Genomic DNA, 20,264 nt, shown 5'->3' with positions numbered 1-20,264 from the left:
TGTTCAGCAACGACTAAAAATAAAAATCTAATTTAAGGGGTTTTAATGGCATAAAGAGAAGTTTACATTCTACTGTTGCATAAATTTAAAGGTGCTGTTAATATTATTCTAAACTAAATATCTTAAAATGTGATGATTTACAAGCAACAGTCACACTCACAATACCTACACTGCAGCATAGAAAGGACTTCAAAATAATATTTAGACCATAATTTGGGGATTTTTAAAGAAAAAAAATTTCAACAAAGTTTAGTTGGTGGTTAGTCCATAATCTATCAGTTGGTTGGGCTTCTGCTGGGGACAGTTGAACAGATGACCTCAGTTTGTCTAGAATACTGATTGCAGCCCTGACCACAAGTCCAGCATGGTGGAACATTGACCAGAAGAGAGAGAATCAACAGTCAGCACAGGTTTATCTTAGAAACAAGTCACTGAAATTGAGTTTTCAGTGTAAATATCTGCACATTTTCTGCTGTCAGTGATGGAATGTAACTAAGCACGCGTACTTTGGTATACTTGCACTTTACTTGAGTATTTCCATTTTATGCAATGTCATACTCATGAAAAGTTGACTTCTCAGAGAGGAATATGATACATTGCTGTAGATTAAAGTACATATACTATCACAGTTAAAATAAGTTACAGTCTAAAATGCAACATACACATTGATGCAGCAGTAATATTGATGTAAAAACGTAATTTATTATAGTATACATTTTACTGGGCAATGAGTACTTTTCATACTTTCGAATGCAGTGTTTTTACTTGTAGTGGAGTATTGTCACAGCGTCATTAGTACTTTTACTTCATCTACCGCTGTCTGTTGCAATGTGCTACAAGCCGCATCTCCAGAGAAGAACCGGATTTTTCAAGCAGCGCTTGAACGCAGCATTTTTTTTCCTCTTTCGCGTCTCGAAACAAAAACAAGCGGAGACAGCTAGATCACATGTAGAGCGAGCAGCGGCAGCAGGGCGACAAGAAGAGGAAGAAGAAGGAGCAGGAGGAAGCGGCAGTGACTCTCAGCGCTGTCCAGGAAGCAGTGGCCCCTCTCCGGCTCCAGTCGCCCATCGGTGCGCTCCACATATGGTTCTCCTCCGGCACATCTCCATCGCCCTGACCGCCGCCGTGGCTGCCCTGGGTTCCGCTCTCTTCATCGCCTTGAACTTCTTCTACAAGAGGCGGATATGGTCACCACAAGCGGAATACTGCACGATCAAAGAGGTGAGACAGAAGGTTAATGATCCTCTCTGATAATTAAACACGTTTGTTTCAGATTCTCACTGAACTGTTTAACTTGAAGAAGGTGGTGAAACCTCAGATTACTGTTATCACATCTGACAGACTGACTGAGGAAGAATTCACTGCAGAATCCTGATGATGAGGAAGATGAAGATTTAAGCATGCTTGGTGAATGCATGACAGTGGTAGTGTTGATGATGAAGATGATGTTTATGATTTGTTTTTTTGCATATTTAATAACAGTAAGATGTGAACTGTGATGATGTGTGATGATGAAGAGGAGGAGGAGGATGCTGCTTAATGAATAGCTGACGTGTTAATGATGATGATGAAGGTGAGAGCTTTGGGTATGTGGTGATGATGATGATGGTAATGCTGGTCAGAATTATGTAAATAATGAGGACGACGATGATGATGATGATAATGAAGATGATGAATGAATTGTGATGGTGGTGATGCTGAAGATGTTTTGATGTCAGTGGTGAAGATGATGAAGGTGATGATCCAAGATTTAAAGCCATGGTGGATATGATCCTGATGATGAAGATGATGGATTTGATGACGACGAAGAACAGGTCGATGGTAATGAGTAAGCAGGAGCTGATGAAGATAAAGGCGACAGTGGAGTCTAATTTTAATGATGATGAGGATGGTGACGTCACAAGAAAAATAATGTTAATGGTGAAGATGACAATGATGAAGGCGAGTGTAAAGATGAAGATCCTGAAAAGATGATGTGGTGGAGGCTGTGGTGATGATGAGGAGGATGGAGATGACGAGGAAAACAAAGAAAAAGAAACAAGATCGATGACGCTGGAGGAAGAATATGATGATGATGAAGGTATTGATGATGAAGATGATGGCTTTGATGATGTCACTGATGATGACGATGGTGACATTGGTGATGATGAAAAGAGGCCTTAATGACGACGACGAGAATGTCACTATTGATGATTTCACAATTGATAACAACGATGAAGATTTCAAAGAAAATGTGGCAAGCCGAAGATGGCGGTGGTGATGATGTCACTGATGATGAGGACGGCATGTGATGAAGAGGAAAATGTTAATAGTGAAGTTGACAGTGACAGATGTGGCTGTAAAGATGATGACTGTGATGATGAAGAATAAGAAAACCATGAAGGGACTGTATGGTAGATGATGTCATCACTGATGATGATGATGGTGGTGACAAAGATGATGACAGCAGTACTGATGATGCTGATGATGATGTCACTGATGATGAGGACGGTATGTGATGAACAAAAAGATGACGCAGCAGCCGCCTTGGATGACGACTATGACGATGATGAGGGTGGCAAAACAAACTGTAACGAGGTTTGATGACGTCGGAGAGGAGGAAGATGAGGATGATGAAGATGTAACGCTCTGTATGAACAGACGTGGTCTCAGAAATGAAGCAGCTGACCGACTGAGGGTTCGATGAGGACTCCAGCTGCGGCCTGAATCTCTTAATAAAACCGATTTGCGTGTCTCTAACCTTGTTTCCTGGATTCGATCAGCAGCGGCGGCCTGAAACCGGCTCAGCTCGCTTTATCTGCCTCTTCAGAGGATAACGTCGCCAGCGTCTGCCACAGGGGACGTGAATGTTTTCATCCCGGGAGCCAAAGTCTAGCAGGACGTATTGTAATCACGTCTGCGGCCTCAGAAAGCAGGGGAGTCGACTAACAGCGTGTTTCTGACCTCGGGGAGTTTGGGCAGGTGGGGGGGCCGCACACGCTCATTTACACAGCGACAAGCAATCACCCAAACAACAGAAAAACATCCAGCTGGTGGATAAACGCAGCGAGCAGCCACAGGCCAGAGAGGGACTGGCAGGATGCGCCTTGGGTGTCTGGATCTGTTCATATTGTTGCCGTCATTTTGTTGTTTCTGCACAAACGTGGACGAATGGGCATCAAGTGGAGAATCAAAAGCCGTCACAGTTTAAACATAATCTTAGTTTCAAAGCACAGTTTTGATGTGTTTCAGCAGCAGCCGTTCAGCCTCTTCACGGTCCGACTTTTCTAACAGCTGAAACAAAGACCCCTCCTCTAACATCATAAAAGATTAATAAACTTTCATGAAATAAAACATTAATATTCATGGAGAGAGAGCCGAGGTGATACTCTCCGCACACAAAAGCCAGAAGTTTAATGAGTGGCTGTTTGACGTCGTCCATTAACTGAACCGACCATGAGACAACATGCATGAGGATCTGATGGAGTGCAGCCCTGATGGTTAACGGCTGACTTCACCTTTACTGCTCCCATAAAGTTAGGGGACTTGTGAAAGACAGGTTTCAATAACCTGGTGTTGGTTAAGCTCTTACATTTCCCATAATGCAACATTTCATTCTTTTCCTTCTTTGCCTTTTAATCACGTCTTTTAATTTTTACACCAGTTTGTAACGCAGGCTGTTTCTTCTAAATTTTAAGTTCAAGCCGAGACAACCCCGATGACATCACTGTGACATCACCAGGGTTAGTTTCTTGGACTGAAGAAAACATCCTCAAGAGCTACAAACATACGACTGGTCCCATACTTATTTCTTATTTAAGGGGGTGTTAGGGGGGTTTTGTGTTGGAACTATTTCCTGTTGAACGACCGCACCATAACCAGAGATGCTGCCCAGAAGCGCTCGGCGGAGGAATACGCTGCTTTTCAGCAGAACATAATTAAAATAACTCCCTAAAACTACAAGTTTTACATCTCTGTGAATGAGACACGTATTAATCAGGGAGCTTTAGAGGTGTGTGTAGGTATGTTTTTGAACTGGACAGAGCCAGGCTCGCTGTTTCCCCCTGCCTCCAGTCTTTATGCTAAGCTAAGCTAAGCTAAGCTAAGCTAAGCACGTCCTGACTCCAGGTCTATTCTCAACACAAAACCCGATGTCCATTGTTTGACTCTATGAAAGACCGGAAACAAACATATTGACCTGTTCGACCTCTCAGTCAACGTCAAAAGACTCGACCGCACTTGCTGCTTGAAGACTCTCTGCTGGATGCAGCAGATTCAAACTGGTTATCTGGGACTGGTTGAAAGCGATCTAGGTTAATGACGCAATTCATTAACTGAAGTAAGAACAGAAATAAATCACAACATTAATTACAGAGGAACTCCCGGCCTGATGACATGTGACAGTTAGAGGATCTTCCATCACGTCTCTCCTCCGTTTGCTGTTCAGCGCTGCAGGCGAGCTGGCTTTAGTGTTTCCTTGTTAGAAAGCCGCTGTGTTGCCAACCATCTGCTCTGTTGGGGTGTCCTTGAGCAAGACATTAAATCCCTGTCAGATCCAGCTGGTCTTCAGTTGAGCTCAGCTTTTTTCCTGATTCTCCGTGGAAAGCATAAACAATAGAAATCAATACAGTATCACAGCCTTTTTATGAGAAATGTTCTAACAGGCAGAGGAGAGGTTAGACTCCAGAAGAAGAGAAGAAGAAGTCACTGAAGTATTTGAACTGACAAAAGAGGCAGGAGATAAATGGCCAGTGCGCTGGTTTGATTTGAAGAGTGTCAGATCAATTTCTTTACCAAAGAAATGCCTGAAATATAATATAATAATGTGGGATGTATTGTTGGTCAGAAGCTTTAGACAAATGTCTCCTGTCTAATCTAGAAGATCCAATCAGATGACTGAAAGACACGAAGTACGCAAGCGTTGATCACTTCGCACAAAGTCCGTGCTGATAATGCAGCAAAGGGAGGAAAAGCGGTGCAAGCTCTGCAGCCTCAGCAGCTTCAGAGCTGCTCGATGCTGTCAAGGTTTGAGGTTTGTCTCCCAGCGGGCTGCATAAGCTAGAAGTACAGGAGGCAAGCTGCAGATCTGTCAAAGCAAGCGTGTTTATCTGATGCTACGTTTACCCAGCAACACCAGTCTGAGATTACAGCCAGAGGAACGTCAGACAAAACCGAGTTCATCACCAAAATATCTTAAATTCTTCATCTGACTTCTTTCTGGTACCATTAAAGGGTAGTTGTGGTGCCTCTTTATGTGTCAGGGAGTCTAATTAGACCTGAGTCTGAGTATACTTTTGAAAATGGTCTCAACTCCTCTTAAAGCCTCCATCATCCATCAACAAAGAGATTTTAAGTGTAATATTTCTAATACGATAGCTGATGCCGAGGCGTCTCGGCTCTCAAAGGGCTGATATGAATTGCTAATTAACCTCCACAGAAGCGCAGCCGCGCATCAGCACACGGCATGAATAAAGACTAACCTTGTGTGACTTTTAAAAGGAGATGACTGACGTGTGCAGGATCTCAGAGGGACTGTGGCGTCTCAGGTGCAGAGAGAGCGTGGAGGTTTGAATCTGGCTGCTGACCTTTACCGAGTGTCTTTCTACAGATACAGGCGGCTCAGTGGGAGACAAGTACTCTCCATCTCTCTCAAATCTGACCTAAATATGCAGTAAGAGGGTGTTACTGCATTACCATGATACTGCTCTGTCTTTTCTGAAAGTTTTACCTCAGAGGTTTGCAGAGGCTCATTCATTTTCCTGAACATTATGAAGCGTCTGAGGGTCTAATGCATTGAGTTTGATACAAAATGATGATCCAGACATGAAGCTGATGGACAACTGGTGCTCGCTAATCTGTGAAAAGTACCAGTATTTGGTTTTATACAGCCAGGGCTGCAAATAATGACTTATCCATAAAATGTTGGAAAATAGCGGAGCTTGGCCTTCGCCATGACTCTGTGTTTTCCAACAAACAGGCAAAAACCCAAATATATTAGATTTGCAATAACTTAAGACAGAGAAGAGCATTAATTCCTCACATTTGAGAAGCAGAAACCAACAAATGTTTGACACTTTTGCTTGGTAAATGATCCAAATTGTTGTGGATTAATTAATTGTGGATTAATTTAGCGGATGATCAACACATTAAGTAATCAATTTAGAATCAATTTATTGTTTCAGCATCAAGCACAACTAACCACTTTTCTCACGTTCCACCTCTGAATGAATGGCTGTCCTGAAATATGTTATTTTGTTCTGAATACGCCAACAAATTGTCTCATGGACGCGATGAGGTTGGCATGAAAATGAGCAGATTGAGGGGAGAGGCAGAAAATTCTCTACAGCCATGCTGCGAGCAAGGTTGGTGCTTCAAGCTGAATGCTAACACCAGCATGCTAACATGCTCACAGTGACAAAGCTAGCATGCTGATGTTTAGCTGGTATAATGTTTGTCATGTTCACAATATTAGCTTAGTGTGTTAGCATGCTGATATGCCAAGTTCAAAATGAATGGCCACTTGAGGCTGGTTCCAAAAGCCAGTCAGTTCCCATAGACCCCCATATGAAAATGCCCAACTTTACAGCAGAAATAAACAGACTTATAGCCACAGCTAGCTGCTAGGTTTCAGCAACCAGGCTTCATTTGGCCTGCCTCGTCTCCACCCGTGCTCCACCTGTTTGCCCATTTTGGCCAAAGGCCCAAAGCCATCTATTGATTTCAGACAGCCTGCACTGTTTGTGACACTGTGTTCAGATTCAGCTGTGGTTTGATGAGCGTAATCTGCACCAAACACGAATACATTATTAATCATATTGATAAACCTAAGACATTCTTCCATACCCTCAGTGGTCTCAAAACGAAGCAAACAACCTCCTTCAGCGTTGAATAAATTATGTGTTTAGTTTTTGCCTCCAGTCAACATTTCTGAGCATTTATGGACTGCGATCGTCTCTGGTCTCTGCCCGCAGGAGGAAGAGGAGCGTGGGAAGCGTCAGGTCCTGGTCCTCGGTCTGGACGGGGCCGGGAAGAGCAGCATGTTGCAGGGTTTGACCCCCGGGGAGGCAGCGGCTAAGCGAGGCGGCTGCCGGCCCACCCGCGGCTTCAACTTCATGAGCCTCAACGCCCCCGCCTGTCAGCTCGACTTCCTGGAGAGTAAGACTCTTTTTGTTCCTCCAAATCAAACAAAGCAGGCTCTGCGTGTGGAGTGTAGAAGGCATTTACGCTTTGGTAGCACGAAGTGGAGAACTGGAAAGAGCTTTCATCCCTCTGTTCAGTACAGTTGCCCATTTGCTTCATTTAACTTGCAATGCACAGAGCAACTCCACAGAGATACCTGAAAAACTAAAAATACCTGGAAAACCTGAGTCTCTTTCAAGATAAGACTGAAAGATAGAAGAGCAGGCTGTGGCGAGCGACAGCGCGAGTCAGCTGATGTTAGCATTACAACCCACTCACAGTTATGATGACGTGCTAACATTTGGAATGCATTTAGCATGTTAGCATTTTAGTTTGTCAGCATTTAACATGTAACATTTAGCAACTTTTTATGTGCACAGCAACGTGATGCTGTTCAGCTGATGGTCCTCTGGAGGTTCAGAGACACCCAACACACTGTCACGCTGTTTTCAAGCTCATTGGATGCGTTACTGACAAGATATCGATGACAGCAGCTTTAAAGTGTTGGTGCTTGCATGTATGTTTTGCTCGAGTCCGGCTGTTCAGAACTTGATCCAGATTTCAGTTGTTTGCCTCCAATCTTCTCCCAAAAAGCTGGCTGCATCCATCACTGCCAGCACAGAAGCAATCTCTGGCACTTGCTATATTGTCCTGATTTGTTCAGTGACTGAAGGAAACTTTGCCGTTTCTGTTTTCAGTCTTAATGCATTTTGGAGGTTAAGACTTAGAAAACTGTTACAGAGAACCTGAGAAATTGTGACATTTCACTAAAATGAATGTCAGCTCATACAGGCACAGAAAGGAGAGGCGGATGTTTCCGGCTCGATTGTATTTACAGACAAATAAATAAATCCTGCTAATTAGCATTCCACTGAAAGCCACTGCACTAAAAATAACCCAAAACGACTTTGCTCTTCATTCAGACCAGTCTGAGTGTGAGACGCTCAGCAGTCGGCCGCAGGATGAGATTCTGTGGATGTATTCGAGTGTGTCACACTCAACGGCTGATTTATTCATGATCTGAACACAGAGATCGGTGGACGCCTAGAATCCTTTTCTCATCTCTGAAAGTAAGAGGAACACATGTCACCGCCCCCTCAGTCAGAATACTTCAATGGCCCAGTGCAGTAAATGTTGGAGTCTTTGTCTCGGCGACATTGATGCAGAGGCATGTTGACAGCTCAGCGCGCACTTGTGCACATCGGGAGCAGTACAGTGCGCAGGGACTGACGAGTTGGCTTTATGAGGTCCGCTGGGGAAATCAAGCTAAAAGCCTTTAAACTCTAAATGAAAAGATGCAGATGAGATGAGTGAGAGAAGCAGTTTTAGGCTTTGAGCAGCTGAGATTTGGGTTTGTGCTAACGGGAAGTGAAAAACAGAATCAGGAGAAGTTCCTGCGTTCCTACGTTATGCAAACTGTGGATGTGGTTGGAGTCCATATTCTCAGCTTTCCTCTTTCATAAATGCTCGAGTCTGAGTACAGCGTGTACTAGTTTGCATTCATCTCTAATGAAGGCACACCCTTAACTGAAGCTCACAAACTGACATGGAGCATGGGCGCCAATACACTACAGCACACACTAAAGCTGTCAGCTACACTAAATACTGCAGTTTTCATTATAAGGAGCAGACCAGTTTCAGTTTCACAGTTTTTCAGCAACAGCACTACAAACACAGCTGTTCTCTGAAGGCTTCCTCTGCGCACAGTCAGTCAAAATACAGGATTTAAATGTTGGTTTTTCCCCCGGGGGGATAGTTAACACCTGACAGATCACAAAAATACCTTTGACAACCAAACTGCTCCCACAAGACGGGTACAAAAGTACTGTTTGTATTTCCTCACTCAGATCTGTGCTGAGAGGTGGAATTTGTGGAGTAACGTACGGAGCGTCGAGGCAACAAATGGGGCTACAGGAAACAAATCAGTGAGGAAACAGACTTTGACTCAATGCCTTTGGATCCATGTCTTCGGATTCAGCATATTCAAGGGTTAAAGATAAAGTTGGTTGCAAAACGTGGTGTAAAAACAGTCGGATGTGTGGTGCTGCGGCTCGTGTGGCTGCTCACAGAGTGCAGCCGCGATCTCCATTGAAAATATTACAGAGATCATTTGGCCCTCAGGACTACAACTACAGCTTAGCTCAGTATATACACGCATCCACACCATTCACACCCATGTGACTCAGCGTCTGCCGTGTGTGCACATGTGGGTGTGTGTCTAATAAGGTGTCCTGTTGAGCCGCGGGACCAACGTCCCGCTGAGCTCCCTCTGACTATAAAACACAAGCTGCCCGCAGCGCTGAGCGTCAGCTCCGCCGTCTGTACCACATCAGGTAAACACGCATTTAATGCTGCCACATCACATCAGCTAAAGCTACATCACTACCCAGTTTCCTAGCAACATTTTCCATTAAGTCCGGCACTAATGAATTCTCGCTGTGCTGAATTCAGAGGTGGTGACGACCTGAAGTCACACCCGCCGGTGTGTGAGCAGTGATTCGTTTGGCCGCTGAGTGCCGTTTGGTCATTACAGCTGCAGGTCAGTTCACAGCAGGACTGTGGGAAGTTAAAGCCTTCAGTTACTATGAAACTTTTCCAATCATTGAAGCTGGTGGAGAGTGTGTCCTGTGACTGTGTAGGTGATACAGAAAGCTTTGACAAGCTTGTATCTGGGTTAGACTGGACTTCATGACGCCATTTTCTCATATAACAATGAAACAATCAGTCAGTCACGTGACTCAACAGCGAGTCCACAGAGCAGGACAGATAATAATCTGAGTAAACAAGAGACACAGTCCTCCAACACCCAGCAGCTCTCAGGTCTGACCCCTCCATGTTTAAAACATGACGGCACAGATGCTTCACGTGACACTCAGTTATTCCCCCCAAGCCTCAAATGAGATATGTTTGCAATTAGCAGGAGAAACAAACACACCCTGAATATTAAAACAATCCCTCCAAAAAACAAGAAGAATTCCTTTGAGCGCATGAGAAGAACCAATAAAGAAGGGAAAATTAAAACAGGAAAAAAGTGAAAAGAATGCATGAAAAGCAGAAATAAACAGAAATCCCAAAACCTTTCAAAGAAAAAAGCTGTGCTGTTATATTTAGCTCAGAGCCTTGCTGACATATGTCTGAAGGCAACAAGACGGAAAAAAATGAATCAGACCAATTTCTCCAGCAGGGAAACGTGGGGATAAATACCGGCTGAGCGCCGTCGTCGCCCATTTCATCCCTCAGTGAAAACTAGATCAGTGATTTCATTCGGTCTGATACACATCTGAAATTAATCTGTGGCCAGTTTGTTTAGAGGAAGAATGTCAACAGCTTATCTAACTCTACCACTTGATCTGTTTTTAATTTAACCATCAGATGTATTTGAAAGGCATCTTCTGTCACTGGAGCACAAAGGATGCCGACGGAAAACATCGGCCGCGCTGAAACGCCCTTGAGCAAGGCGACGAGTCAGAACATTAGGTCCTGTTTATCTCTGAAGGTAGAAGAGTTTGTTTGGCTGCAAAAACAGAGATTTGAGACTTGTTTGGTCTGGACGGGCAGTTACAGGATATTTTGGGAAACTAATGGAAACTCCCACTGAAAACTGTGTTGTCACAGGTTAGAATCTGCATCTCCTGCTGTCCCAGTGTGTCATAACAGGCAGATTAGTCTCGTTATATGATCATTAAAGTTGCGTATTTTTCTCTCTAGAAATGTTCCTGTTGGTCGAATTAAACCTCGGTTGGCAGACCCAAAAAAAAAAAACCTGAAAGTTTGAACGTTTGTGCTTCCTCTGTTGCAGTCGGAGGAGGGGAGGACCTGCGGAGGTACTGGTCAGACTACCTGAGAAGGACTCACGTTCTGGTGTATGTGGTGGACTCCTCCGACAAGAGCCGCTTCCCATTGGCCAAGGCTGAGCTGCACCGCCTGCTGAGTGTGGAGCCTCAGCTGCCCGTGGTCGTCCTGGGCAACAAGCAGGTAAAAGCAGGTGTCCTGTCCGTCTCTTGTTAAGACATAAAAATACTAGTGTGGTCCTTTAAGCTCTTCCTGTGAGTGTATTAACAGACAATATGGGTGAAAATAGAAAAGGAAACAGTGACAGGAATAAACCTTAATATTCACTTCTTCTCTAAGTTTAGTACTCACCTGGAAGCCATCACACTCTGGTGCACCGGCGTTCTATTAAAAACCCTCCAGTCATAACAACACTGAAGGAATTTACCAGTAAAAGTGCCTAAAAAGAGCTGATGAATGGGCACGAGTGGGTTGTTCCCTCTTCATTTATCCAGCAGTGATGATCCATCAGACTCCTGAAATAAACATTTCTACATTTCCTCCTCGCCTCATATGTCTTCGCCCTACACGGCATATGTGGAATTATACATGACCCTCTGAGGGGAGCAGGAATATTTGTCATGTCTGCTGTCAGCGCTGCAGCTTTCATCCTCTCAGCACTCTGCGCTACTATTAGCAAGAGAGGAACCTGTGATAAAACGCATTGTTAAGTCACCGCGGTTCAGCTAAATGCCAGAATGTTCTGTGCAGAGCAGGCGCAGCAGGTCCAGTTAGCTTATGCAGTGCATCATGGTCCAAACATGCAGCTGAGGAGGCATTTTAAAGCCCCTTTTCACCACTTTCATCTTCAAAATGAATGAGGGAAGTTCAAACATCAAACAGAATACCTACTACACAAATGAAAGCCAGACTTGTGCCTTTTTAAACTTAATGACTATTGATGTGAAAGTGGCTACAGAAATCCAGGTTCTCTTTCAGCTTACACAGGTAAGCTGGGATGTTGATGTTGTTTCTAATTTGCATGCAGTTCTTATATTAATCTGCTCTACTGATCCTGCTGTAATCTGGAATTTCCCCTTGCGGGACAAATAAAGGAATATTGAATTGAATTGAATGTTATAAATCACAGTGTTGAGCAGTAAAAAGTATAGCCTTGGTGACTGGCAGGTCAGAAGACGTGTAGGCGTCCAGGTTAAAAGAGGGCTAAATAATGAATCTTAATTAGATGTCTATGTTAAATACAGTGTCACTATTGTTTTGACAGCAATTAAATGAGCGTTTTAACGTGTATCTGCTTCACATACAGTCATTTAAAGAAATTTCACTTCAACCAAATTTAGCTCATTTTTTGACGTGCATGACCAAATCAGAGCTTACTGGTTTGAGTTGAACCACATATACAGCTCTGACCAAACTTAAATGGCTGTTTCCCATTTAGTCATATTTTCCTTTTTTTTTTTATCAAAATGGAATTTTTTAATGGTCAAACTATGTGCAGATACACAGCTTGTATTTGTTATAGCGAGCCTGGCTGTTTGTGTAAACTAAGCTAACGTAGCTGCATGTGATGAAGATGTGAGAGCTATTCCCACCAGCTACAAATGGAAGCTGTACATTGAGTATTGAGAACATGCTGATCATACAGCTGCACAGAGGAGGAATATTTTCCTGCAGCATATAATAACGATAATCAGTGCAGATGGGTGCTGATCTCACACAAGCAAAAATAGAAAATCACAAGAACACTCGATTCTGGCATCTGCTGGAAACATCTGTGTATGAATAAATCATCTAATTGTCCGTCTCATGATTTTTGTTTTCCAAAGCAGGCCAAGGTTTGTGTATTGATGAAGTATTTTTACTTCTCACAACCACTTGAATGCGGGTACTTTTCAAAGCAGTTCCTCGTTAAAAAACTACGGTTTGCTTTGGAAAAGAGCTGCAATGGACAGTCTCTAATATCATCAAAACGCTTGACTTTCCTGAGAGCACAGCCTGAACTTGTGTCACGCTGTGCTCATGACGCAGGTGAAGTTAAAGAAATAAGGGACTCAGAGGGAGGAGCTCTTTTTGACAGCGATACCGGCTCTCACCCACCATTGCTTTGTTCTCTGCCTCGGCACTCGCTGTGTTGAAACAGTACAAAGGATGTTTCCAGCAGAACCTGCGCGTTGGAAACGACGTGGCGGTGCAAAGAAACGAGGCGGACATCCATAGACTGTAGCCTGGGTTGAATGGTTTGTGTAGGAGGGTGGCGTTAAATTCACTGTCTTCAAAACTGAGCCGGCCAACATTTGAAAGTCTGACGTGTAGTTATCTGTATTATGGAAGATAATGGTGATTTTATTCTTTCTTGGGAAATCAAGTCAGGTTTTATTGATTTATTATTTATACTGTACAGATTATTATTTCGTACTTCCTCCAAAACATAGCTGAAAGTACATTTTTTGTTATTGCAGTTAACTGTTTGCCTTTGTTGCAAAAAAGGGTATGTAGCTAGCGAACCGCACAAGCAACAAATTAGTTAATTTAACCATATTTTGGCCAAGAATATGGCAAACGCTCAGCTTCTGTTTGTTGATAGCACTGTTAGCTTTTCACGTTTGTGCTAACCAAAAGCCATTAGCAAAAACTTGTTTCTTGCTCAGTTAGCTGTTAGCTTAACAGTGATAAACAGAAGTGTTGAACTATATGTGGCCATTTTAACCAAAAATGAGCCAAAACACGCCTGAATACACAGCTTATATTTGATATAGCATTGTCAGTTGTTTGTGTTGATGCTAGCAGTCAAACTAAGCTAGCGTAGGCACGTACGTCCAAAAAAAAAGGTGTATATTTTACTGAAAATATGAGTACTGGGAACATAAGACAGATTTTTACGTACAGTTTTTCTATGAACATCTGTACGTTTTTACAGAAGAAAACAGAGTTTTCCTATGTTTTCCACCAGACTCATATTGTTTATTGGCTGATATCTATTTCTTAATAAAAGCCATATTTCAGAACAGGACAAGTCATTATGTGACGAGTGACATGAGATTCTATTAAAAACAAGAACAAACAGCACCAACATCTTCGGTCAATGCTGGTGTGGTTTATGTGCAGTCGTAGTTGTCCTTGAACAAGGAGGCAGTTGTTTCTTGTCAAACTAAGTTTCACTGGTTTTTTGCTCCTCACAGGACAAACCCAATGCTGTGAGTGTGTCGGAGCTGCATGAGGCCCTGTCTCTGGGCTCCGTGACCGAGGACAGGAAGTTGTTCCTCTTGGCTGCCCAGCTGGGTTCTGACGGAGCCCTGAGGAACTCCTGCCGGGGCCTGGACACCTTCCAGGACCTCCTGCTCCAGCTCGTCTGATCTCGCCTCCCCCCGCAGAGCAGAAGAGTAGGAGAAGGGACGAAAACAAAAGGATGGCTCGAAGCAATCTTCCTCCTCCTCCTCTTCCTCCTCCTTATTTAAGCTCTGCCGCATTTGAGGCAGAGGAGGAGGAGGAGATGACGAAGACAGCACGAACTGAGGCAGAGAAATGACTGAATCAGACGAGAAGATGCCAAGATGAGTACAAAGCCTCGCAGTACCTCCTCGTCTTCCTCCTCGCCCTTCAGCTCATCGTTACACTTTTCTCCTCCTCATACTCAGTGGAGAAGAGGAGGTGCAGAGGGAGGAGGACGAGGACAGAAGGTGGGACAGAAGGACGAAGGCTTGTTCGTGGAGTCTGTGACACAGCGTTCACCTCCTGCCCGAGATTCAGACTGTGGACTCGTCTTAGTGTCGACCTGCGACAGGGTTATTTAAGCATGTAGATTACACTGTGTATAAACTGAAGTGTGTCATCTTTGTAGATTCATATAGAGATTTCATCACGTCGCTGTTTTCTGAAAGTCTTCTGTGTTCAGCAGAGCAGAAAAGGTAATATTCAGGGCTGCCAGGTTGGAGCCCCCCGGGGGACTAAAGCTGCACCAGCTGGATGAATTCACTGACTGGGTGTTGACTCCAACACGGAGGCTTTACTGAGATCTGGGGGAGTTTTTTTTTTCAAATCATTTAAAGGATCCCTGGACTTTTTGAAAAGCAGTGAAAAGCGTTTCCATGAATTTCTTCACAAACAGCCTGAGAGCATTTTAAGCTTGTTCATTTGAAACCAGTCCCTGTTCGGCGATGTGGCTACGACTACCACACATCGCTCAACTTCACAGAATCAGCCAAATCCAGTTAATACAAAAACAGAGCTGTTGAATGTTCAGACACAATCCGTCATACGAGGTCAGACCGTTCATAAACAAGAAACCACTGAGTGTTCTGTGAAGGTAAGATCTGCTTTCGGTTGCACTCATCAGTCTCAGTCTGTAAGGATTTGAGCTGCTTTCAGTCCTTTAAAGCTCGTACACTCCCGATCCTGCTTGCCCTCCAGTTAGATGGCCGTGGAGAAGTCGCTCACACGGACTAGAATCCACTGAATCACACATCCCTCAGTGTGTAAATACAGATGTGAGTTACTTGACTTTAATGCTTCTTGTACAGATAAACTTGAATTGGCTCGATTCTGATTTTTAATGCTGTATGTGTGCAGCAGTGTTTACTTATGAGACTTTTTTTAATGAAATGTGAGGTTTTATTCTTTGGATGTGGGCTAATTCTGCAGAAATGTTGTTTTCACAGTCACTGAGTTTTGTGGATCGTCCTATGTGCTCTTTTTTTAAAACCAGTGACCGTCTCATCCTTGTCTTCATGTGAGATGTAAATGGAGCCGTTAGATGTGAATTCATGCATGTCTTTATGGTTTGTTGTTCTCTGTTAAAACGATGTTAACGTGTTCAGCTGTGGTTTCCTAAACAGCAAGTGTCCATTGGGTTATTTAATCCTAAAGGGGAGCTCCGCCGATTTCGAACATATTTTCAGGGAAATTATCACGAGAACAAATAGAAAAAAATGTGTTAATTTCATTTTTGACACACCTATGAATCAACCTGAGTCAGTTTTTTTTTAAGCAAGCTTATTTTGCCATGAAGTGTTAAGTGTAAGTAAACAGTCTGACAATTTTTGTAAAAGCTTACTATTAATTTACAAAATTAAATTAACAGACAGTGGACAGAAAGAAAGCTTAAATAAATAACTGCACGCTCATCATCGCAGCCGACACTGAGCGTGTTTGGTCACATAAGAAGAAATACGTAAACGCAGTCGTAAAATCCAGATTTTGCTGTTCTGCTCATGTCAGGAAATGAATTAAAATGAGAAAGCATAGACTAAAATACTTTTTTATTTTTGAAATGCTAAATCAGTGGAGTTCCCTTTTAATGTGCAACAGAAAACAGGGATGAGAGAAAATCTCTTGTTGAAAACTTATTTATTTCCCAGCTGCATTGCTGTAATGAATTAGTCCATTTAAACAGGAGCAGCCACTGATTTGAAAAATGTTAGATAATTAAAAAAATCCCTGTATTTTTAACATAATAATCTCACTGATATTAAGATCTCTGTTGCATGGGAAACTGGAAACATGTAGAAAGAGGACATAAACACAGGTATGTACTCAACAGGCACTCAAACAAGTGGGATTATCTCACCTCACTAAAAACAGTATGGATGGATCTTTAGTACCAGATGTCAAAGATGACTAATGAGCTGTTAACGAGCACAGATTCTGGGGGTCGAGTGCTTGTCTCTGCGGACTGAGCATGTCAGCACAAACACAAACTCAGATAATCTACGGGCTTCTGGAGCTGCCTGACTGTTTTTTGTCAGACAAGTTTCACAACTGGTCTAACGAGCAGATTTCGCTGAGACGTCACTCTGAGCTCAGGTGTTTTCACTGCACGCCGTCAGTTCTGCAGGTTACTGCGACGGCGAGGCAGCGTGACTCAGACTGCACAGCTTGTGGACGAGAGCTCGTCATCTCGTAAAGCTGTGAGACGTCCAATCAGAATCAAAGCTACATAAATGAGTCATGATGCCAAGTGAAACCTATTAAACTGGAGAATATTTGAAGGGTTACGTAATATTAATATCGCTCCTCAGGCCTGAATTCAGTTTGGATGCAAGTCTTCGTGTCACAGTATCAGGATTTGTCTTCATTGTTTTCAGGGTCGTACGTGAAACACTCGAGGGTACCGGCAGCCTTAATCTCCAGTATGTGCTCAGACTGAAGATACGAGAAGCATTTCATTGATGGAAAACCTGCTGCCAACTCGCTTCATAGTTTCAAAGTCCCACCCGCTGAATATTCCAGAAAACACCCACAGCTGGAGTGAAACAGAGCAGTCATACCTCACATTCCTCCGGCCTGCCGCTCCTTCTCAGATACTTGATTAAGCTTCCTCCCTCCTGAGCGTGCCGGGGATGTTTTCTCGATGGTCAAACACGTGACGCCGGAGGACCTTTGGGCTGTTCAGTGGAACGAGGCGGTGAATGATTGACGAGAACAGCAAAGGTCAACACGGCACATGTAGGTCAAGCCGTTGTTTTGCCGTTAACTTTGCAGCAGATAATCTGAAACAACAACAGAGGACAATAAAGATAATGTGCTGCGCGTTCACATGACTCAAGGAAAGGTGAACCTGTGTGTTGGTTTTACCTGGAGGTTTTTTCTACAGGACAATTTCTTGAAGGTCAGGTAAGCCAGAAACCTAGTTTGTGTAATCGGGGTGGAGGATTAGAGAAACCTGATTTCCACAGGTGCTGTAATACCTCCAAAAATCCCCAAAGACAGACTGCAGCGTCCCCTTTCACTAAGAGCTAAAATAAATAATCAAAGCAGCAAGTACAAAACTGTTAGCATCAAAGTACACTTAAAATAAAAGCACTCATTATGCATGATTTAATAATTTGTGATATATTAAAGATGCAATAAGACTTGGCTATGTGGTAAATGTCTGAACAAATAGGGAGCAGCATATCAGCTAACTGCTAATCACTGCACTGCTGTAGCTACCAGCTACTAGCTAGTTAGCTCAGTTAGCCATGCAGCTAGTGGCCATATTAGCTGACAGTGTCGGCCCAAACGGGGCAACCTTTGGTGAACATGGCTGGATCCGGGAAGTACCAAGTGGTTAGCTAGCTGGTTAGCATGCTAACTTCAGTGGGTAACTCTGCGACACAATACGTTGACGTCTTGGACGTGACTTCAGAACGTTACTTTTTCACATTCTGTTGAGAATTTTTGTTGATTTTTGAACGTTTTGAACTAAATTTCTTACAGTTATACATTGCACCTTTAAAGGTGGCGTGTTAGATGAGGCATGCATTACATTTGTTGATACACACAATGCATTTTGGTGAGTATCACTGAATATAAACATAACCTTTGTTCATTTGCAAGAAAACACAGGACAGCTTTAAATGCCTGCAAAGACACGGATTCACATTGCAGTCCTAATTTTCACTTTTTTCCTAATAATTTGGTTCGTGGCCAAACACACATCATTAAATGACTGATGTTCCCATCAATCCCAGCTGTATGTAGTGATTAGTGCTTTTAGGAAATGTGATGTGCTGAATTACTAAACTAATGGAGTTAAAGTGGTAGAATTCTCCCTGAGCATAGCTTGGCTGTAGACTCGAATTCAACAACTAATCAAAATGATCCACAACACATGGAGAGTGAGAGTCAGTCTCTGTGCTTGGCTGTCACTGATCACACTGTTGAGGTCCCAGCTGTGTTTCTACACTTCAGCGCTTAATGTCACTTAAACTGGATTCTCTATCAAAGGAAAATGTTCTATTAGAGTTGAGCATCCTGGAGGAAAACATGTCACTTTTACGGCGACAGAGTTGCTGCAGGTGCTGAAAGAATAAAGAGGGAAAGTTTCTAAAAGTTTTGAAGCTTTTGTCTAGAAAATGTTCTCTTCGGTTACGCGTACATCCCATCATCTGCTCTGTTTTTCCGCACCGAAACTCTGCAGCCATGAACAGATTTAACAGGGTATTAAAGTAGTTTGCATCAGTCATGAGTGAATCCAGAGGTGGATGTCATGTGATGCAGTAATGATGGCTGAGAAACTTGGTGCTTTTCTGTCACTTAAGATTATGATTTATTCTTACCTACCTGTCAAACAAGCCTCTGCTGTTTATTTCACACTTTTCTTGCCATCAGTGCAAATCTCACACTCATTTCTAGGACTCCAAGGCTCATAAGTAAAACTCTGGACGTTTTATTCCTGAACATCATTTAATCCAATAAAAAGAAAACCTTTTTTGAAGTTGGTATTCAACAACATCAGCCCCCATGAAGCTCTGACAGTGTGTTGTTGCCTTCAGGGTCATCGGATTTGTTGTAGTTTGATGAGGGTTTCAAAGTGACAAAATGAAATCCATGAATATTTAATCGTGAAAAAGCTTGTGGATGATTTTGGTTTTGGTGCTTTTAAGGGAAAAAGCTTTTAAGTCCAAGCCTGTTTGACAGGCTGAAGTGTTTTAGACATTTTACAGGTAAAGCGCGGCAGGTTCCACTGAGTCTCGAGGTCTTACATCTTGACAAAGCAGCTCATATGTGAAATACATTGCATACACTCCAGAGCTGATGGTGAGATGCCACCACAGAAACAACTGAAGCCGAGGACAAAGGGTAAGATGAGCCACTGCACATCATGTCCTGCGAACAAATGACTCATTTTAAACCACATTTACTGTCAAAGTACAGGTGCAGGTTTCATTAGATTTCAGGTTCAGCGGTTTTGTAGCTCGTGTTTTGACAAATTTTGCCTTTGGGCAGTAGGAGCTCTGTGTATCCAAAGCCTGAGAGATCTTACTCCTCTGGGCCAGAGAGCTCCATTGTTGTCTAAAAAGCAGTAAAAACATCAGCGAGTGATGAGTGGGAATCAGAAAATCAATCTGAGGGGTGGAAAGACAAAACTCTCAAAGGCTTCTTCATTATTTCCCTTTAATCTTTGCTTTCCTTTTTGGAATTACTCAATAATTTCACCTCTTCGAGTCTATAAAAAGGACACTAATAAAACAAAACAACCAAAAAACATCACGCTTTGGTTGAGTTGACTTACATGTGCAGCCACTTCTCAGGGGTCAGAAACTCAAATTCTACAAAAACTGCACTGGAACGCCAAATGTGGGTTAATTCGCTGCTGAAAATAGTCCCAAAGAAAAGCTCAATTTCCCTGTTTGTGCAACATTTGATTAAAACTAGTGACCAGGTGTTTGAAGAAATTACCTAACCTTGTTTTCAAAAAATGAAACTATATCTCTGTGTAGTTTTTAAGGATTTATCGATATGGTATGGATGAATGGTGAGAGCCACAAACAGGACGTCAGAGTATGAATAGATGGACGAACACGTCGTCAGCTTTGGTCCTTTCATGAGACACC

General features: G+C 43.0%; 1 protein-coding gene across 1 annotated transcript; it reads left to right on the top strand.

Annotated features, from left to right (window-relative positions):
- Positions 1–1,083: 1,083 nt before the first annotated feature.
- arl10 (ADP-ribosylation factor-like 10) lies at positions 1,084–19,056 on the top strand. The gene is made up of 4 exons (XM_076750596.1): positions 1,084–1,221; positions 6,951–7,134; positions 10,958–11,133; positions 14,130–19,056. The coding sequence occupies exons 1-4, from the start codon at positions 1,084–1,086 to the stop codon at positions 14,301–14,303; spliced, it is 672 nt and encodes a 223-aa protein (XP_076606711.1). The 3' UTR covers positions 14,304–19,056.
- The last annotated feature ends 1,208 nt before the right edge of the window (positions 19,057–20,264 follow it).

The sequence above is a fragment of the Chaetodon auriga genome, chromosome 15 (genome assembly GCF_051107435.1).
Source record: "Chaetodon auriga isolate fChaAug3 chromosome 15, fChaAug3.hap1, whole genome shotgun sequence".
NCBI lineage: Eukaryota > Metazoa > Chordata > Actinopteri > Chaetodontiformes > Chaetodontidae > Chaetodon > Chaetodon auriga.
This window is presented reverse-complemented; position numbering and strand designations above follow the sequence as displayed.

Excerpts from the sequence above, each read along its gene's own strand:
- arl10 (XM_076750596.1), top strand. The coding sequence starts at position 1,084 with ATGGTTCTCCTCCGGCACATCTCCATCGCCCTGACCGCCGCCGTGGCT. Across the intron at positions 1,222-6,950 it reads AATACTGCACGATCAAAGAG|GAGGAAGAGGAGCGTGGGAA; the intron begins GTGAGACAGAAG and ends CTCTGCCCGCAG. Across the intron at positions 7,135-10,957 it reads TCAGCTCGACTTCCTGGAGA|TCGGAGGAGGGGAGGACCTG; the intron begins GTAAGACTCTTT and ends CCTCTGTTGCAG.